The sequence below is a fragment of the Anopheles stephensi genome, chromosome 2 (assembly GCF_013141755.1).
Source record: "Anopheles stephensi strain Indian chromosome 2, UCI_ANSTEP_V1.0, whole genome shotgun sequence".
NCBI classification, from domain to species: Eukaryota; Metazoa; Arthropoda; class Insecta; order Diptera; family Culicidae; genus Anopheles; species Anopheles stephensi.
The window spans coordinates 63,012,919-63,032,420 of NC_050202.1; the positions used below are offsets into that span (position 1 = coordinate 63,012,919).

General features: G+C 45.4%; 3 protein-coding genes and 1 long non-coding RNA gene across 5 annotated transcripts; 2 read left to right on the forward strand and 2 right to left on the reverse strand.

The window, feature by feature from the left end:
• Positions 1-722: 722 nt before the first annotated feature.
• On the reverse strand, positions 723-3,823 carry LOC118506689 (DDB1- and CUL4-associated factor 12). Of its 2 annotated transcripts, none has more exons than XM_036044160.1 (4): positions 3,494-3,823; positions 2,237-3,342; positions 1,935-2,123; positions 723-1,853 (listed from the first exon to the last, which is right to left on the reverse strand). In XM_036044160.1, exons 2-4 carry the CDS (start codon positions 3,272-3,274, stop codon positions 1,695-1,697), a joined length of 1,386 nt encoding a protein of 461 aa, XP_035900053.1. In that variant the 5' UTR covers positions 3,275-3,342; positions 3,494-3,823; the 3' UTR covers positions 723-1,694. The 2 variants fall into 2 exon arrangements, with proteins under 2 accessions (XP_035900053.1, XP_035900052.1); XM_036044159.1 differs by having other exon boundaries at positions 2,237-3,345; positions 3,494-3,799.
• Positions 3,824-4,159: 336 nt separating this feature from the next.
• On the forward strand, positions 4,160-5,835 carry LOC118506690 (structure-specific endonuclease subunit SLX1 homolog). Its single transcript, XM_036044162.1, has 4 exons — positions 4,160-4,546; positions 4,621-4,672; positions 4,749-4,943; positions 5,007-5,835. The coding sequence occupies exons 1-4, from the start codon at positions 4,362-4,364 to the stop codon at positions 5,643-5,645; spliced, it is 1,071 nt and encodes a 356-aa protein (XP_035900055.1). The 5' UTR covers positions 4,160-4,361; the 3' UTR covers positions 5,646-5,835.
• A 362-nt stretch (positions 5,836-6,197) lies between these two features.
• Positions 6,198-16,724, forward strand: LOC118506696. The gene is made up of 2 exons (XM_036044179.1): positions 6,198-6,967; positions 15,209-16,724. The coding sequence occupies exon 1, from the start codon at positions 6,628-6,630 to the stop codon at positions 6,964-6,966; it is 339 nt and encodes a 112-aa protein (XP_035900072.1). The 5' UTR covers positions 6,198-6,627; the 3' UTR covers position 6,967; positions 15,209-16,724.
• Positions 16,640-18,187, reverse strand: LOC118506699. Its single transcript, XR_004905534.1, has 2 exons — positions 18,032-18,187; positions 16,640-17,932 (listed from the first exon to the last, which is right to left on the reverse strand). It is a non-coding gene; the product is annotated as an uncharacterized LOC118506699 (long non-coding RNA).
• Positions 18,188-19,502: the final 1,315 nt, after the last annotated feature.

Here is a 19,502-nt window from a genome sequence, read left to right on the forward strand (position 1 = left end):
ATCCTAATACCGGGGTTCAAATCCTATCTGGACCGTTCGCCCGTAGGGAGGACTGACTATCAAACTATGGTGTATCATTAAGTCTAGTAAGCCAGAAATGGCAGGCATGACCTAAGTCGGTAGGCCAAAGCAGAAGAAGAAAAGCATTCACCTCTTATCCAAAGGTGGTCTACACAAGTGAGCCTCTTTGTCCCTTTTAATGGTGACTCTTGGTAGAAATTTGTGCTACCTCGTACAGCACGGAATAGATCATCTTTAAGTTCTTTTGTGGAGAACAAAGCCGCATTTGAAAGCCTCTGAACGTTGCCAAGCGTTCCTGTTCGCTGTTCTTGAGGTCCACAAACAGCTTAGAGGGAGATCAGTCTCTATCGACGGGTATACCTTCAAGCGCACATTTTTGTCTACTATTGTAAAGTTACACACTGTAAAGTAAAAAAGAATTACTTTCTTTTAAGTTTTAAAACTTAAAGGAGAATTTGAATTAACAAAAATGAACTTCTAACGACTGTTGAAATCTGTCAACTGAGCAATACGGCCAGGCTATCCCTAATGGATAAACAATTAATCAGTTAACTAAATGGCGATACCGGTTTTAGATAGGAATTATCGGGAAGAATCAGGATTCTCCTATTCTTTGGGACGCCGCAATGTGTAAGGACATTTGTTCCACTTTGTCATCCGTTTCTACACACCGCCGAAGAAGAATCAATACCACGTGTCGCTGTTAAATTGATCTTATCGATAATTTTTCTAGGTAGACTTTATTAGCATTTTTATGAAATTTCTATTATAGTACTCATTATCATCATCATGCCTAAACGAATCGTGCGGTTGGTTGGTTGGTTTGGGTTGATCAACTTACAAAAACAAAACAAAAAAATCTATCAAGGACGACCTTCAGCATCTGTTGTTGCATGCATGGTTTCAAAGCGCGCTTGCAGCCAATTGTAGCGTTACCTCACCCCCTTCTTCTCGTATAATTTACTCTTGAACTATTTTTGGGAACCACGCCACAAAAGCTTGTTGCCACCATGCACAGTTGCGTTGCCCTGTACGCACATCCAACACACCATCCAAACCCTCTACACTCTGTACAATCGTTCTGGGGACGAGCGCACACACTCCCCATATATAGCTTCCTGATAGTGCAGTCGTTCGAAACATTTGATTTGCTGTATTGTTGATCGTTGTCAAATCATGTTTGGTGGAAAATGCTTTCCAAAAATAACAACACAAGGACCAAAGAGCCCACCCTCTCTATGTGCGTGATGTCGATGAGCAAACTGAAGCTACAGTAAAAGTTCTTCGTTAAAAATTAAATAATAAAAACGTCTACCTAAGCTAGTTTTCGAAGATTCAGCAAACCGTGTTGGGTAAAAACTAATGGATTTTTATGAAAAAAAAACGCGTAAATCCATCGTGTCACACTATAAATTAGCGTTAATACCAAGAGTGTAAGGATACGTTTCACACAGTTCGTATGGGAGGGGGGGAGGTTTTGGGGAATCATCGACCATCAGTGGTTGTAGATGTACGAGTGTCTTCTTAAAACGTGATCAATACTTACACCCCGGGGTTGGTGGTGTTCGATGAAGATGCCTTCATCCAAATGGAGACCAAATCCATTAGGGTCACACCACGAGCAGCCAACCCCATCATCATCATCATCAGCATCAGCGTAGGTTGACTAACCATTATTGCCAGATGCCTGCATAGTTTCCTATAAGCGTGGCCGGCAATGGTCCGCCAGCAGTGAACAGTCGCGTGCCACTGCTGTCGTAGCAGTGTGTGTAGATAGCGGGCAAGTATTTGTTCTGTTGGAATCCATCCATCTCTTCGTCAGGAAATTGGGCCTAAAATTTCGATGGAACGGAACTCGATATTAGACACGTGTTTCCACGCCATCAAGCAAGGGATTTTAGCTTGTATCTTACCACATAGCCTTTGCTAGCTTTCAGTACGACCGTGCGGGAAGAGTTGATGCACGACTCGAGATATTTGCCGGCCCGGATGTCGAAAAACATTAGCATTCCCATCCCGGTGCCGATCGTGAGGATGTTCCCCTGGAAGCTGGCCGACCGAATGCCGTAGCCACTGTAGCGCGATGCAATCTTTTTCACGGCCTGTGGAAAAGATGAGAACAATGGTTAATAGGAATAACTGTTTGAATTTGCTCAACAATAGATTGCCCGAATTAGAGTACGAATCGAACGGATACGCAAACGATGCAGCTTACCTGCAGCGTCCGAGGGTCCAGCAGCAGCGTGTACGAACGGCATCCGACCGCGTACAGTCCATTCGGTTGGCAGGCTATGCACACATTCTCCTGACAGTTGGGCAGCTTTCGGGACAGCTTTTGTGAGAACGTTTCCGCATTGAACAGATGCATGTACCCGTTCAGCGAAAGCAGCGCAAGCTCCCGGTACTCTTTGTTGAAGCAAATCGCACGGATCTTTTGCGCCCCGCGACAGTCCTTCACCGCAACGGGCGAAATGTGTGCATACGTTGGCACGTCCTGCTCCTCCTCGCCGTCCTTCACCTCGGGAAACTCCATCAGATCCTCGTTGACGCGCCACAGCGCTAGCTTGGTATCGCGCGATCCCGACACGAGGAATTGATCGTCCAGCCAGCACATGTCGAACACCCAGTCACGGTGTGCATTCTCGCCGATGCAGAGCGGATCCAGCGTTGGCAACCGGTACAGCGCGATGTCGGCCGAATGTCTCGCGCCGGTCGCAAGCAAACTGTGGCTAGGATTAATCTGACACGCGTGTATGCCGGACTGTGTGTCGGGGCTGGCACCGTGGCTGTTCGGTAGCGTCGGAATCGCGTCCACCCGCCGCATGTTCACGTCGTACACCATCAGCTTATTGCACTTGGTACCGAACACGACCTGCCGGTTGCTGAGCCACTGCGAGCAGAACACCTTGTTGATGTTGCCGAGGGAGATGGGCGTTTCGCGGAACATGTCGTGCGTCAGGATGTGACGACTGGCGTACGTCGGATCGATCGTGCGCTCATCGTGCAAGTCTGATTCTCTGCTGCGGATGTAGTCTACAAAGTTGTACGATGTACTAAGGACCTGATGCTGCTGGCTTGGCGTTTCCTCCTCGCTGTCGCTATCTTCGTACGTCACGAAATCGTCCGGTTTGTCCGGCTTTCGGCGCCGTTCCTGGCGCAACGTTCGGTGCCTATTGCGACGTTCCTCGAGCCGATTGGGAATGTAGCAGCTAGGCCGTTCGCCAGCCACCGGCCGCTTCAGCGTTTTGGACATCCTTCGATGCACGGGCGGTTCGCGGGTGTGTGTGTGTCTCTCTCTACCGTCAGGCCAATCGTTTCACCCTGCTAAAGAATCGATCAGTGAACCACTGTACACCACACACCTCCGGGTCCAACAACGACATGCAGAGGTATGTTCCGCGGTGCACTACGGAACGATACCACGGGAAGCGTATCGCGGATGCTGGATGATAGCCACACCACCAGTACGAACCACAACGAACGGGAACGGGCAGGCAACACAAAAGCAGTGCGTGTGTGTGTGGTAATATGGGACAACGGAGCGGAGCAGCCAGAAGCAGCCAGTTTTAGCTCACTCGCGTACCAAGAGACGGGGCTCACAGTAGCCCTACTGTTACACGCACACTCATTTTACATGTTTCGAAACGCCTTCCAACGGTGATAACCTAGATAAATAGTTTTGTAATATGTAAGCGTATAAAAACTACAAATCTCTGTACGCTGAATGAGCTATTCTAGCTTTGCTAATAAAAATTCTTTACATCGATTTGACAATCATCGGCACAGGGTGCCTCAAATCGAGTGTGTGTTTTCACCTAGAAACGTCAGACGTTACACCGCGCACTACGACACCGCACAGTGATTACACCACACAACACAACAGTACATCGCAATTTCGAAAAAAAAGGAATTTTTCGTTTGTAAAAATTGTGGAAATTGAAAGCTATTGTATGCATTAAATAATTTAAACAACTTCCTACTTTTCAAAGAAGAACATATGTAACCGGTTTGTTATAATAAATGTGTTTTTGGAAGAGAAAATTCGTCTGGAAAGAAGAGAATGTAATATTAATAAAACGATTGGTGATCGGTGAAAACCAGGCAATTTATCATCCTAGTATTTTGCCGCTTTCTACAAAACCAAAAATTTGTGAAATGTTCTCCAGTTGGCTCTCACGATGACCGATCAACCGCCCTTGGTGCAATGTTTGTTTATGTTTGCAGTAAACAATGCCAAGAATGCAGATTTTAGCACCGCGTAGTAAACAATTGCAACAGCTGGACGTATTGTATGCAGCCAATTTTATTGTTCACTTTTCGTCCCTAATGTGATTGCGATCATGAGTAGCGTAGATGAAATCGAAGATTTTTACGGCGTTTATCTGTTGGTGAGCAAAAGCCCGAATCCAAAGTTTGCCGGCCGCACGTACATCGGGTACACGGTCGATCCGAACCGCAGGATAAAACAACACAACCGCGGTGAGGATGCCGGCGGTGCAAGACGCACGTCCAACCGTGGCCCATGGTGAGAAGGATTCACATGGTATGGGATCAAATTCCGACTGTCTTTCCTAACCTGTTTGATTGAATCTCCACCAGGACGATGGTCTTGATTGTACACGGATTTCCGAACAACATATCAGCACTACGGGTAAGCAGAATAAGCACAAAGATTCGAGAACCGCAAAAGACAAAGATTATAATCGGTTGCTTATCATCCATTTCAGTTCGAGTGGGCCTGGCAGCAGCCACGCGTATCCCGAAGGCTAAAACAGATTCCAGAACTGCAGAAAAAGCTACGCAAGGAATCCAACTTTGAGTACAATTTTCGCATACTTACCGAGATGCTGAGAATTGGGCCATGGAACCGGTTGCCGCTCGTAATACGCTGGTTTGCCGATGAATTCCACCGGGAGTTTGAGGTATGCGTTCTAGATTATACAAGGGAAACACATTCCTGCATGATCTCATTCCAATCGTTTCAGGTAGGAAAAAAGCCGCCCCTCCACATGCCCATCTGTTTTGGGCGAATGAAAAAGATCAAGCGCAAGCAGAAAAAGACAAACCCGGTGACCGGTGAAAGAGCAGCAAAAGAGCAGCTCGTGTCTAATCGGGCTCGAAAGAGCAGTAAAATAGCCATCAATTACGATTTCGATGAGTACGATCTGCTTGTGATGGGTGGTGAGAAAATCGATGATGATTCCAATCCCGTCACAAAGGAAAAACCACTTACGTTGCCAGTAACAGATGAGAGTGTGGTAATTAGTTCCGATTCGGAAAGCGACAACAACGATGCGGATGGGTCACAGTCGACAGCGACCGATTGTACACTGTGTAACCGGTGGATGGATTTGGAGGAAATGGAAGGACAGGGTGATTTAATTTTACGATGCCTGCAGCCACGCTGCCCACTAGTTTGTCATCTGGAATGTTTAGCCGAGCGCATTCTAGCACCAGGTCAGTACGTTCCCGTCGAGGGAGATTGTCCCGTGTGCGAGGGACACTTCCTGTGGGGTGACATAATACGCAAAGCCAACGGGTGTTGCGATTTGGTAGATGATGCGGAAAACGTTGACCCACTTGAGGTGGACGATGTGTCCGATGATGAGGAGAAATGTAGCTGATGGCTGATGGAGGCGTGCCTACCGAACGGTGGGAGTTTTACAGATAAGTTTAAGTGAAGGAAGGAATCTTTTACAAATAATATAATAATAGATTGTCTTAAATAAACGTAACGGGATTTAATCCTGGTCCATCGGTGACTTGGAGGTTAAGTGCTGGAGTGTCCTGACGCGAGCAGGAAGGAATCTCAAATCCGACCCGGATGAATACCACTTACGCAACACTGATTATTCAATAACAGCTCCAATTTGGCAGACCAGGACCTTCTGAGCTTGAAGTGCCACAAGAGTAGAAGGTCCTCCTCGAGCAGTGCTTCTCCTTTGGAGGTTTATGTGCTGTAAAAACTAGGTAAAATCTTCCTTCGATAGCAAAGACTGATAATTTGGTTACGTGGTGTAAATAAGTTGTATAATAAGAAGAAAAAAAATGCTTATCTTCTCTAACTCAAAGAGGTCAACACGAATCTAGAATAGGAAACGAATTGCTCAAACTTGTCCCATGCTTTCTTTCTTGCATTGTGTTGGACATCCCTGAGCAAACCATCCACACCTCTCTCACGAGAGAGCTCCCACTGGCGCGTGAGAACGAGAAAGAGACAAAGACAGAGAGGGTGAGCAAAAACGTGATCAAGCTTTTCCGAAGCTTACTACAGCGCGGATCACAGCTTTTAGTGATCATTCTGACTCAAGCATCCACCCGAATAGGATCAGCAGAGCTCCACTAAAAAAACAGCATTTCCTTCCGGTTTCAAGCAGAAGCCTCACCAGGCGTGCGTGTGCTGTAATTGCTGTAATCATTTCGACGCGAACGCTCAACGTGATCAGACAAGGTTTACCGTCCGTAGAAAGAACTTCACAGTGACTGTTTGACTATCCAAAGTGCGCGTGTGAATATTTGCTGCCCCAGTGACTGAGGACACAGTTCGCGTTAGTTCCGTGCAGTGTTTACTTCCTCGTATTGAAACAAACCCACCCAACACCGACCATGAACACCCGTCAGCTGCTAGTGGTCGGACTGATCGTCCTGCTTACCGTGGCCACCGTGTGCGATGCCCGCCGACGCTTCCCGAACCGGCGAAGAGGTCCTTCGCGCAAAACGCTCAAACAGCTGTACTACGAATCGCGCGAAACGAACACACCGAACTTTGTGCGGCTGGTGCTGATGCGACTGATCTACGGTATCGCCACCCAGATGGGCGTCGAGGAGCGGCTGGACAATGTGTTTGGTGGTGCTTTCGTCCCACCGAATGCTGGCGATGACAGTTCCGACTTTTTCGACGTGCTGAGCGACGAAAGTGGCGAAGACTTCAGCTTCGGACTGTGAGGTAAGCAACCGTGTGTGTGTGTGACCTTCCGGGGGCCGTATGTAACGGAAGGAAGGTGTCCCTGCCTATGACACAATTTGTATCTGATCCGAGCAAAATGCGAGGTGAAACTTCCCGGTGGCGTGGATGATTTGAGTCCGAAACCGGTCGATCATTGTTTCGATGACGGCGCACTGTCCGTTGGTTGTTCGGGCCTTACCTCCGGGGTGGAACGGTATTTGGCGCAAAAGAAAGTGGCTTCTGTGTTTGTTTCATTTCTGGGTGAATTGTTGGGCGATCTTGGGCACGGTCCGGGGGTACAGGGGAGTGTGCAGTGATGGCATATGAAGTGGTGTAAGTAAGGAGCTGATCGATCGATCGATTGATCGACCCGTTGGAGCGTGCTTCGTTGCGCCACTGTGGACTGTTGTTTGGGCCAACCGCTGAGCTCTCTTCTTCAACGGCTTGTGCCAGTTTTGTTCCACAAGCTTCTCTTCCGACCGACATAATCGATCGGGGTGCAAACAAGGCGCTGAGCCGCGAGAAGAAAGGACCGGGACATTCCGGATGATTTTCATTAAATAACCAGTCCTCTTTCCCATCCCCTATCCCGCGATTCGATCGATCAACGCTCAACGAGAGTAAAAATTCAAATAATTCAACGCCACTATTGTTGAGGCTGGTGCGCACCTTACCCCTTACGGGGGATTTTGGACGGTGCTTCTTTGGATACAATTTGTTCTCCTCTGTTTTTTTATTGTTGTTTCATGGTTAGATCTTTTAATAACAAATCCGCTTCGGCTTCTTGCAGTTCGAATGATGCCGGGCAAAAAACAAAAAAAAATCGGTAAGCGGGAATTCGGTTCGCGGTTCCGTCGCGGGAAAAGTGACCTCGAAAGGAGCCACGGTAAGATGCGTGTCCCGAAATAAATCCTCCGCTCTTCCGTTCTTGCCGGCTTGTCGGCACAATAGGCTTCACTCGATGACCCCAATTTCGGTGGCTGGGGCTTTGGGGATCTCCATTGACTCCATAACTTCCCTGTGTGGGCACGTGGAAGAATCGGTTGTGGAATGCAACTGCAGAACGGAACACCGTGGGCGGGCCGATCATCGATCTTCCTGCTACCCATCAGTAGATCACCGACAGCTTATTTGCCGTCGGTGTGAGGTTGGGTGTTTGTTTGATTAAACACCTGTCCTTTCTCTCCAGGAGGGGAAAGAGCTCATATTTCGTTCAAACAAAAAGGCGTAAAGGGCATTTGTTTGCACGGTCACGTTCCGTTCCCCAGCCCATGGTGGACGGTGTGAAAGTGGTCACTGTATCGGGCAAGAAGTACTGTTAATGACGCACATTGCCGGGGCATTGCTGCGGCAGCATACTGCTGTTGTCATTTGCAAACCGCCCGTACCCGAAGAAACTCCGTCTATGTTCACTTACGCGAACGCGTCTCCAGGAAGGAAAGTCTCATTTCTTTTTACGCGGCCGTTTTTGTGTGTTTCACCGGTGCAAACAAATGCTTGTTTTTTGCTCTCCTACTGAAGCATTTAGAGTGAGTAAACAATGCCGGAATCGGTACAAGAATAGGTAATTAGTGGACGCTATTAAAGCGAAATGGTTTGCGATGGATAATAAATTGCACCGATGATGTATTGCTTGCTGTGCAGATGACAATGACCCATACGATAATGTTGGGACGGGCAATCTTGGCTGGACATGATCACATAAGCTGGGCGACTAAGGCAAGTAGGCTCAACTATGTCATGACATGAAGGAGTTTTAATATTGATATATTAATAATTAATCAGAACTGGTCAGGAATATTTCCGTTCTGTCATTGGATAGAGAGAATTTTCGGCCCAATATCGGGATAGAACTTCAAGTACAGAAGCACAGTTTTAGTGAAAGGAAATTTTGTTTTTGATTTTTTTAAAGTAATGCGTAAGTAATTTTTTAATAAAATGCTTAACGGATTTGGCTGTCATAGCTGTGACAGCAAAGGCTCTTAACCGTCCACATTGTTTTATCCAATCTTTGTAAAGTTTGCTCGCCTAGTAGCAAACCACTATTTTTTCTTTTCAATAAGCTATTTAATATTAGAAAACTTTACATTAAACTTTGTATTAAGCCTGATCGTAGAATTAACTGTTCGTGCATACCTTTCACATGAAACTCGAACCGGACGGTGCCGGACCGGTGATTGTTTTCCGCTGTGCTCAAGTTCTCACTGGTGCACTGGTGTGGCTTGTTCCGGTGTAGAACTTCTTTCACTGGCACGCAAAACATGCCAGCCGGAACAAGATCATTGCCGGCGAATGGCAACGCACCGTGGTGCACAAAAGAGTTCGTTTACATTACGTGTGGTGGCATGCAGCATGTTCACAGCGCTGTTATCACTCGGTGCTTGTCGAAGGGGAAGCAACACGCATGTTTAATGGTTCTTGGCAAGTAACCCATGCTCGGAACGGTAGTTTTGCTTGAACAAACACACACAATTGTTTCGAAAGAAAAGCGTTCGTGGGAGAACAGAACCGACATCGACGCTTCCGACAGTGAGATTGGCAGACACAGCTGGTTTGTTTTCTTCTTCTCATGTGCCAGACGCGATCGTCAAGAACCTTGAGATGCGTAAGAAAATGGACGGTTGGTTGTCTGGCACACCAATGCACAACGAATGTAATAGCATATCAAATTATCAGGTGGAGAGCTCCCCATATGGGCTCCCGCCAGCAGGTAATTCGTGGCCATGCGCGAAATGATGAACGTACCGCGTGTACCGAATATAAATAGTGAAAGGGAAACATTCTCGATTATTGTGGAGCCCAGGAAGCGCAGGATAAGAAAGTGAGCAGCAAGCGTACATTTTGGCGGATTTTGAGAACAACAGTCAGCAGCAGCAGCAGCTCCTTTACTTTTAAGGCGGAATGGCTTGGGTTAAATCAAAAGCTTCGTACAAACGAAAAAAAGCATCCCGCAAGGGAAAGTGCACATTCGCTTTACGCACGCTGTTGTTGACGTTTATTTTATTATGCACAAGGCGAATGCGTGCGAGCGTCCGTTTACCGTTCATTTTCGGTACGTCCGGGTTGTCGATAAAGGTTTCCCGAGTGTGTGAAAAAAAGTGAAACCGCCCGCTAAATAGTGCTGGCCGAAAATCGTTCCCCGCTATGGGACACTTTCGATGATGGTTCGCTCCCATAAAAATGGTCGACCGGGGACAAGCCGGTTTAGTTCGGTGGCACGAAACAAAACGCACCGTGCCGTCACGCCCCGCACCCAAAACGATGCGGATCGCTTTCCATCCCGATGCCGATCATCGCACTGGGAATGGTGAAAATAATGGAAAACGTGAGATGATCGGTAAGCACATCGGTGTGCCCTTTATTTTTCGGTTCTGCTACAATTTGCATAACGAATGCGCGCCGGGCGTAAAAAAATGAAATTCTTTCACCAAACGGCCGCAGCTGACAGGCGCGAAGGGGGTTCGTCGCTTATGAGCGTGCGCGCGCGCGTTGCGTTGAAATCGTTTGATCGAACAAGCGTATCAAGTAGGCGCTTCTCAACCGACGTGACGACGATCGTTTATCCTTTCTAAAGGTAATTTCTTTTGTGCACAGCAATGGGGTTCTCTTTCTAGCGTAGTAAAGCAGCTTTAGCATTCTTTAATAATGTGGATGAACAACCAACCTGTCGAACCTAATCGATGACACCTTGTTAGCAGCGAGTAAATACAGTGGAAGAAGTTTATGATAAGACCGACCGACAGTATGCTAATTGGGGGTAGGAGAAATCATCAATGATGCATTGGATGGCTCTTCCCCCAAAACAAAGTCAAAAGAGAACCCCAATCGACACCTCCGTTGCTACTTTCTTCCGTTTGGGGCAAGTTTCACCAGCTCGAGAGACACAGAAAAGCGCGTTAAACCCCCTCCCCAATATTCCAATTATAGATTTATGGGCCCCAACTGATCGAATCTGTATATGCAAATTGAATTATCTCTCTTTCGCTGGCGCTCGCCCAAAACCGACACACAATTTCTATACGTCTAATAAATCTGATAATTATTGACGCTTTATGTCCGTGCGTGAGGTTTTTTCGAGGTTAATGCATGCATGATCTAATTTAGTAAATAAAAATCATCTTTAATTTCATTTTCTGCGCTATCACGTTATCGCGCTATATTCTCGGGTCCATAAAATTAAGGGCAATCGTTTGGAAATTAAGAATCCACTTCATTCGAAACGCTACTACCGTCGAGTGTGTCCGTCGAGATGATGTCATCGGATTTGTCAACGGCTGGATCCCAAAAACTTGCTTCCAGCTACACCGGTCGAAAGCAGGAGAAAGCTTGAATCGGAGCACGCCTAAGATGATTATAAACGTCTTGTTTCGGGGTAGCCGGTTTAATAAGGCAGCTCATGTCATACCGTTGGACGATTGGCGCCAGAAATAGGTTTCGAGCCGTTCATTCTTGCTGCGTGCTATTACTGCGGGCATTAGAAACTCTGACATAGCTTTAGGCGGGCTCGGTTTTATGCTCCACTAGTAGCGAGCTACACAGAAGCAAAACGTTAACCACATCGGCAGCAATTACCCATGTTTACTAGCCCTTCAACAAAGCAGTTCAGAGCATTAATTGATATTACAGCCGTAACTTTCACTAGATCGGGGTAGTTTTTGCCAACAAACTCACCCAACATTAACATAAGACGCAAGCAAAAACAAGGCGGATTAATGTTTTGGCGTAAAATCGTCTCCTGAAATTGAAGCTAGCACACGCTTTGAAGCCGTCTCGTACGCTTCGAAGCTGATGGGATGAAAATTAGCTCGGAAATGAGTTAATAACCATCATCTTCGTTCAACCAGCTCGCCTGGAGTTCCCGGTGGGAAAAAAAGTACTGGGAGAAGTACGAAGCGGCTGCTTCTTTTCGCTGTAGGTGACTTCACTTAACGCCTGCTTAACTGATTGCTTCATCCACCGTATGGAACAACGGCACGCATACCTCCCGGTTACGCCAATATCTTGACACAATTTTCTCGCCCTCTCGTAGTCCGGGAGTGCTACGCTTGCCGGCCGGAACCAGAACGCAGCCGACCGCGGGAGCTTGACAAATTGTTTAATAATATGTGTCACGATGGCACAGGCACACTTGAAGCGGCTGTTGATTGCGTGGCGATATTTTCTAGCTAATTTCTAGACGCCTTTACACGCCTGGGACTTGGGCCGTTGGGCTTGACGTAACACACCGTTCCATCAGGCCACCGCGCACCAGTAGTAGTGTCATCCCCCGGGTGGAGGAGGAGCAAAGATATTAACCTCGATAGCTCTTGCAGCACACCGGGCTTTGAACTTGAACTTGGTAAAACGCCACAATGAACCCAAGTGATGCAATGAAGCGGACCGTCGTGACATCACCTGGGAAGTGTAGTGTAGCGACACGCAGCAGAAGATGATGGCAAATTAGCTTTTTTATCAATTTTAAATTAAAGTCACAACAATTCATTACCCGATCGTACGCAGCGAACGAAGAGGTGGGATCGTTCCCGTTCCCGGAGGAACCCGCCAGACGCTAACGGAATCGGTTTGGCCCGATTCGTTACACTTCAGCCCAGCCCCTACAGTAAACACAACAAGGGTGATGTTCTCGGTACACAGCATTTAACCTCGTTGCTGGATGTACACACAACACTCCTCACCTTACACGCGCGCTTTAAAGCGACGGGACCGGGTGTGAAAATGGTTATTCGCAAATCGAAAAATGGTTGTGTTTTCTCCCGATTTGATCGTACGTCAAGTTCGTTTTGGGCAGTTTTTCTTAAGCGCTTTTAGGGAGGCGATAGCCAAAATAGGTACATTATAACTGTGTGAAGGAAGGTTGAATGAGGGTTGGCTATTACTGAAACGGTTTAATGGTCGAACGCATGGTAACGATTGGGTGTTTTCGATGTGGCGAGTTTTATTAAATAAACGGAGATCAACTTTTGATGGTTAGGTGTAGGAATTTAGGGCAGATTCAATTTAGGACAATTTGGGGTTTATTATAGTAAAGATGGCACGCAAAAAGAGATGGAAGCAAAATTTTTTCAACTATTTTTATGATAATATAAAATTTTCTTACAAAACAAGTACAATTGAGAAATTGCAAGTGATGACAGAAATAAATAGTTTAAACATGAAATACCAAGCTAATAATGGCACGAATTAAATTATCTGAGTATTAAAGCCCAATAGGAAATTTGACAAGAGCTTAGCTTACAAAAGATTAAGCTTTGTTTATCGTTGTTAAAATGCTAAATAAACTCCTGAATAGACCTAGAACCTAGGCAAAATACAATGTTGTATTTTAATGTGCGATTTAAGCATAATACAGTATCTAATCGGTCTACGGCATATTGTTATTGTTTTAAACGTCGAGACACTTGTTTTATGACCTGAGAAAATACTGTAAGTGCAAGTAACGAATAAGTTGTTCTACGTATCACTAATATTTTCCTCTCGCGAACAATATTTTGAGAAGAATCCTGCCATCTTAGTGGCACAAACTTCAACATTATAACTCTGGAACCCCTTGTTTGATGCTTTCAAAGAAATTCTGGAAATTCCTCTTCTGCTACCAGCAAGATCCCTTTGGACAAGCACTGCCACCAAATTTTCACTTCTCTCCTTTTTTGAATCAACTGCGGATATTACTTTATAAGAATTTGTTCACTTCATGTATAATTTCAAAGTCGGAAAAAGCGACTCTAAGTCATAATGTTTCTCGCGCCAAATGCTTGTGACAGTGGATACCAAATCGTAGTCCTTCAGAGCTCCATAAATGACGTAAAATATTGCTATCTTCTTCTTCTTCCTTGGCACTACAACCTCGAGAGGTCTCGGCCTGCCATTTCTGGCTTTCTGTGACTTAAATTTACCCGTAGTAAAGTAGTCAGCCTTACATACGGGGAGGCAGTCTGTATGGGATTTGAACCCCGGCCCTGCCCCGTGTGAAGACCGGCGCCGCCCATCGGACCGCCCCATATTGCTATACTAGGTCCATTTTTACAAAGTTTTCTATAGTGATATTATAGTGATATCAATAGGGACGGCCCGGAAGTAGAGGCGACCACGGCGCCGGTCTTCATTCGGCAAGACCGGGGTTCAAATCCCATCTGGATAGTTGAACCCGTAGTGAGCACTGACTAGCTAACTACATTAAGTGGTATCATTAATTCTAGTAATCCAGAAATGGTAGGCATGACCTTAAGTGGTCGTTAGGCCAAGAAGAGAAAGAGAGAGAGAATGATATCAATGACACATTATTCAAGAATATAAAAAAAATAAAAAAATTGTAATTAAAATTATTCTTGTTCATCAAGATCGACATGATCGAATTACACTAAATGAATTAGACTATTTATTCATATAAAAATTTCGAACAAAAATTTTTTATAGTATCTCAAAACCTTTTACCATATGGTTAGTTTTATATAAAAGCAAAATTTCCATAAATTTGTTAAAATGCTGATTATGCTTGCACTAAATTTTGGTTTGGTCAAAGGTAAGCTTATTCTATTGCCCGCCACTGTAAAACTGATTGAATAAAACTCGCTTCCCTACATTCCATACAAAGTATTACGCCGTAGTACCAACTGCGATACCATTCAATAGCATTTCGAGCAAACGAGCTTTGAATAACTTGCAGCAAAGAGAACCACCGTAGTACAGACAAACCCCAAGAATCGAGCTAATAACCGTTCATTAATGTCCCATCTCCCTTCGCTGTTTCTTCTGCTTCCTTCGACGTGTGTGTGTGTTGTCTTTTTTCGCATTCAATGACCGCGGCACCACCATCTTTGCATACATTTCCATTGATCTCCCGTTCGGAATGCATAATTGCTTTGTTTGCTTTTCCTGCCGCCATTCCTACGAAGGGCTCACTACACCGGTCGTACATACGTTCCTTCGACGACGTTCATCGAAGCGACAACGCACCACACCTGCCCGGTGGTTTGGCCTAATTTTGAGCTGGAAGTGATTTAAATATTCTCCCCATACCAGGGGACCCGTGGGTTTTGCTGCGGAGCAAAATCGTTGCATGGATGCAAAAGGAACTCATAATGAAGCCATAACGACACGCTTGTGCTTCTATCGCTCTCAGAGTGAAAAACTGTGATCGTACATCGAAATGATCGCGGAAGGCTTTTCCAGCATTAATTGCATGTGCGCTTCTGTTTTACTACGATACTCATCCTCTTTTTTCTTTGCCATTTCTATTTGCAGAACGTACAAAACAGCACCTCAGGAAAAACCAACGGAAAATCACATCAAACGGATGGCAAAAAAATGCTCCACGTAGAAGGGCAACCAAACTGCTGCTACCAACAATAAACTCCAATCAGTATTGCGAAAGCGACCAGGGAAGTAACCACCGATCGTAACGCACGCCAGTGTCGTCCACCGAAGAAGCAGCCAACCCTTTTGCCAACCCCCTGCTCACCCCACATTCTTAGACCCAACCGGGGGAACAACCGGAATGCTGCTACCGTTTCGGGCGCGCTGTCCAGCGGAACGAGATAACGAATGTTTGCCGTTTTTTGTTTTTATTTTGCTTAATCTTCACTTCCCGGACACAACGGTCTTTCTTTATTGCAATGGCAAAACGATAAGCCACGGTAACGAGCGTGCTGATCCAGCCAGATCCAGCCTGGTGGTCGCCTATGCGCTACCTCCTTTCAGCGGATTTACGGATAAGCTAAAATAAGCCACCCGAAAGCCAAGAAGGAGCAGTAACAGAAACACTAGACAGGGAGAGAACAGTGAGCACTGGACTGGGCGCAGACTACCCCAACACACCTATTAACGTGCTCCACCACCCCCCCCCCCCCCACCCCCCAACGAGCTAACACTGGTGTTGATGTTTGGCAATTAAACTGTCGAAAAGAAGAGTGAAGTTTTGGGGAATGTGGATCGAGTTCGTCGTTCGGAAAAACATTTTCCCCGAAACCCCTTTTAGCGTGATAGTGTTTATTTTAAAGAGCGAACGAACAGGCAGCGAGAACAATTGCTCTGCTAACTGTTTTTTTCTTCGCCGTGGCTTATTACGTGAGCATGGGTTTTTTTTTCTTAAGGGATGTGCTTATTATTTAGGATGGTTATGAAGGGGGGGGGGGGGGGAGGAGTAGGTTTGCCCCAAAGGGAAAGGTGCTACGGGAAGTTGTTTCCTAATTTTACTTGTTTTTCCCGTGAGTGTGTGTGTTTTTACTCCTACCACACGGTCTCTCTCTCTCTCTATCTCTATTCTTCTTTCTGGCTAGCAAAAAAGGGCACACAAATGTGCATTAGAAGGAAATTAATTTCGATTACACGTTCTTTTTGAGGGGTTTTCTTTTCTTTCCATGGACCCGATTGAGGAGCGTACGTGTTCTTCCAAATGTTTTGTACCGTGTAAGCTATTTATTGTCCATTATCGATTTACGGAACGAGCGCAACCATTATTAGCTGTAAGGGCGCATTTTGTATTTATTTATTTGCGAGCAAACGCAACCGCAGTCCGTCCAAAGCTGTACATAGTGTAAAATAGTCCAATAAAATACGAGTAAGTTACAACGAACAAAAACAAATTATTTTGCTCATGTGTTTTCATATATAATTTAAATTTAAGCAGGAAAGAAAGAACTATAAAACATTAAGAATAAAATAGTCTTGAAGAAGTGTCTGTTTAACAGTGTGAAAGTTTATTTAATTATTTTCTCTTACTAAGTTAGTTATAGTTTATTGAAAGACAAAAAAGAGCCGTATTTTATCGAAGCATGTAAATCGAAAAAAGGAAACTAAACGAATGGAGTTGTCAAACCTGCTAACGGTTCATGGCCAGTAAAGCACACTCACACACGTCACACTTACGCAGCGAGGTACAACTAATGAGCAAACGGGAGTAAAGCAAGGGCAAGTTGACTTTGAATTTTGTGCTCAAAATTATTTTAAACTAATTAACATTTCACATAATTCGCCGCCAAATTCAACATGTAATGGTGGTGATAATCGCGTGCGGTACGGTGATTGATTATGTTGTCCTACTACTACCCGTACCGCACGCTAACGGTTATTGAGGCGGAAGTATTTGAAATTCAAATTTGCTTTGTCTCCACATGACCTCCCAAAAGGAAAACCTTTTACCTGGTTGCGGAATTTCGCACACCGATCGTGACGACACGACCGTTTTCTCTTTCACCCTTCGAATGAGTAGAATTTCTCCCCAGCAGCATCGGACAACGGATCAGTCGAATGACACCGTGCGGCCCATCGCTGTGCAAGTGAATTTTCCCCCCACTCGGGAAGCTACCAAACCACGGCGAGATGGTTGACATTCAATCGCTTTGCCCTTGCCGCGATTCCAATCGAATCGTGCCCCGGGTGTGCTATAATCCACAGCGGGAACAACCACGCGGGAAGATTAGGGAGGATGGACGGATGGGGAAATGGGGCCGAGGAAAGAAAGTGTCATCTTTACCACCCAAGTCTAGGTCGCTAGCCAGGAAGGGTTTATCGTGACCTTTGTTTGGTTTTCCTTGCAGCACCCATCGATGCCCGTACGATCGAGGAGGATGACACACCGACATGCCAGTGAAAGCGAAGATTGTCACTTTCCACGCCGTTATAAGGTGGTGGTAGATATTTTCCTAGTGAGAGAACCCCAATGCAACTATTTAAGGGACGAAGGAAATAATTACAATTTTCATTTAACTTCATCTTCCTATCGTTCCATTCCAATTTAAATTAACGGAACGGAACAGAACGCAACGGAACATATTCAGGTACATGATATCACCGCGGACTGCCGGTGCTTCTACTTTATGTCCTATTGATTTTGGGGCATTTTTACGCAGCTCTCATAATTTCGAGTGTCATCAAACGTAACTGCATATACCCCGGTTCAGGGTACAGGGACACAGATCGGAGGAGTTCCCATGGTATGCCACCAGCGCCATTCCATCCCATTTCCAGCTGAAAGTGATCTCAGTATGGCGACCGTTAATGAACAAACACAACTGGCCAAGAAAACTGTGTTTATGTGTTTTTTTTTTTTTGTTTTTTGTTACTCACCCCAAACCGTTGTATGCATCGTTCACAAATAAATCGATCGATCGTTCACCTGATCTCGTCCGGCTGATTAATATCGGAACACCCCGTTAGAGATCTCGTTACCTGCCCCTCGTGCCGGTGGTGGGCCAGTGAGAGAGAGAGAGAGAGAGAGAGAGAGTAGGGCACTGAAAAATTTCTGAGCACTTTGGTCGGAAAACTGATCAATATTGAACGGTGGAGAGCAAATTGGGAAAACGTTGATAGGGAAAAAGACAATGGTTCGTTTGGATGGCTCGTTCGCTTTGTATCGTGCAAAGTATTATGAGTGATTGGATTTTTATCTACTTCTTTTTCTTAATTACTTCTTTACTACTTGTTGTTAATAAATCACTTTACAACAGAGCAACATGTTCAAACTGTAAAATAAGTCTTATCAAAAATACTTTTCGTTTAGCGCTGTTAACAGGCATACCACCTCTACACTGTTGGAGCACTCAAGATTCCCAAATTATCTTTCACGAGTTGCTATTTCTTTCCGCAAGTCACTGTTAGCCAAGTTATCTGGGTAGAATCGATCACTTCGATCATTGTACTTCAAAGATAATAGTGGCCCCTCGGTAACGGTCAATAGCGAATGCAAGTGAGATCGAATAATACGTTTATCGCTAAACGTCTTGGATACAAAATGTTTGAATAAGGTCCAGCGATTGAAGTTTGAACCAAAAAAAACATTATTGTCCATCGCTGAGGATGTCGGGAGCAGTCGATCAACGATTTGCCTTCAATAATTTAGCAAAATATATATTTTTACAAGCGCCAAATTTAATCGTTCTGAGACTAGATTTAGACTAGGAATATTTTTTCTAAAGCAGGACTGTATTGCCCACAAAGGCTCCATATCAATTGATAGAGCTGTGGTATTTAGTTTATACATAAATCACATGGTACAGAAAACTCTGATGGACAATAGAACGGATCGCTAGGATCTAAGACTTCTTTTACTGGCAACAATTGCAACAGAAAGTTATTAAAAATCCCAATCTTTAGACCGATTTGTGTAATCATCTAAAGGTGTCCACCTGCAATGAACGCGCATCTCCATCGTGTAGGCAGTGCCGACAGCAAGGTTTGTAGCTGTAGCAACGGATATCACGACATTGACCACATCCTCTGATCCACAAGACCCGGGTTACTATCAGCCGTTCGGGCATCAGGAAGATCCCCCGCGGTGCCAATACGCGACGACATCCTGGGTCAGAAGGACTACCGAATACGCGCGGATCCTGTTCGGCTTCGCCAAAGATATGGGAATCACCCTCTGATTCCTTCCCACTTCCTATCCCGTAGTAGTACGCACTATTGATTTTCCAAACTAATATAGTGTGCTATGTGTTTATTGTACCCTGTTTGTCCAAATAACTCCAACGAGCGCCAGTCACATTTTTGGCCAAAGCTGGTAGTACTCGAGAGACCTGAGGGCTATTGGCGGCCA

Coding starts and splice junctions, on each gene's coding strand:
- LOC118506689 (XM_036044160.1), bottom strand. CDS start 3,274: ATGTCCAAAACGCTGAAGCGGCCGGTGGCTGGCGAACGGCCTAGCTGC. Junction 2,124..2,236: donor TGGACCCTCGGACGCTGCAG/GTAAGCTGCATC, acceptor TCTTTTCCACAG/GCCGTGAAAAAGATTGCATC. Junction 1,854..1,934: donor AAGCTAGCAAAGGCTATGTG/GTAAGATACAAG, acceptor TCGAAATTTTAG/GCCCAATTTCCTGACGAAGA.
- LOC118506690 (XM_036044162.1), top strand. CDS start 4,362: ATGAGTAGCGTAGATGAAATCGAAGATTTTTACGGCGTTTATCTGTTG. Junction 4,547..4,620: donor ACGTCCAACCGTGGCCCATG/GTGAGAAGGATT, acceptor AATCTCCACCAG/GACGATGGTCTTGATTGTAC. Junction 4,944..5,006: donor AATTCCACCGGGAGTTTGAG/GTATGCGTTCTA, acceptor CAATCGTTTCAG/GTAGGAAAAAAGCCGCCCCT.
- LOC118506696 (XM_036044179.1), top strand. CDS start 6,628: ATGAACACCCGTCAGCTGCTAGTGGTCGGACTGATCGTCCTGCTTACC.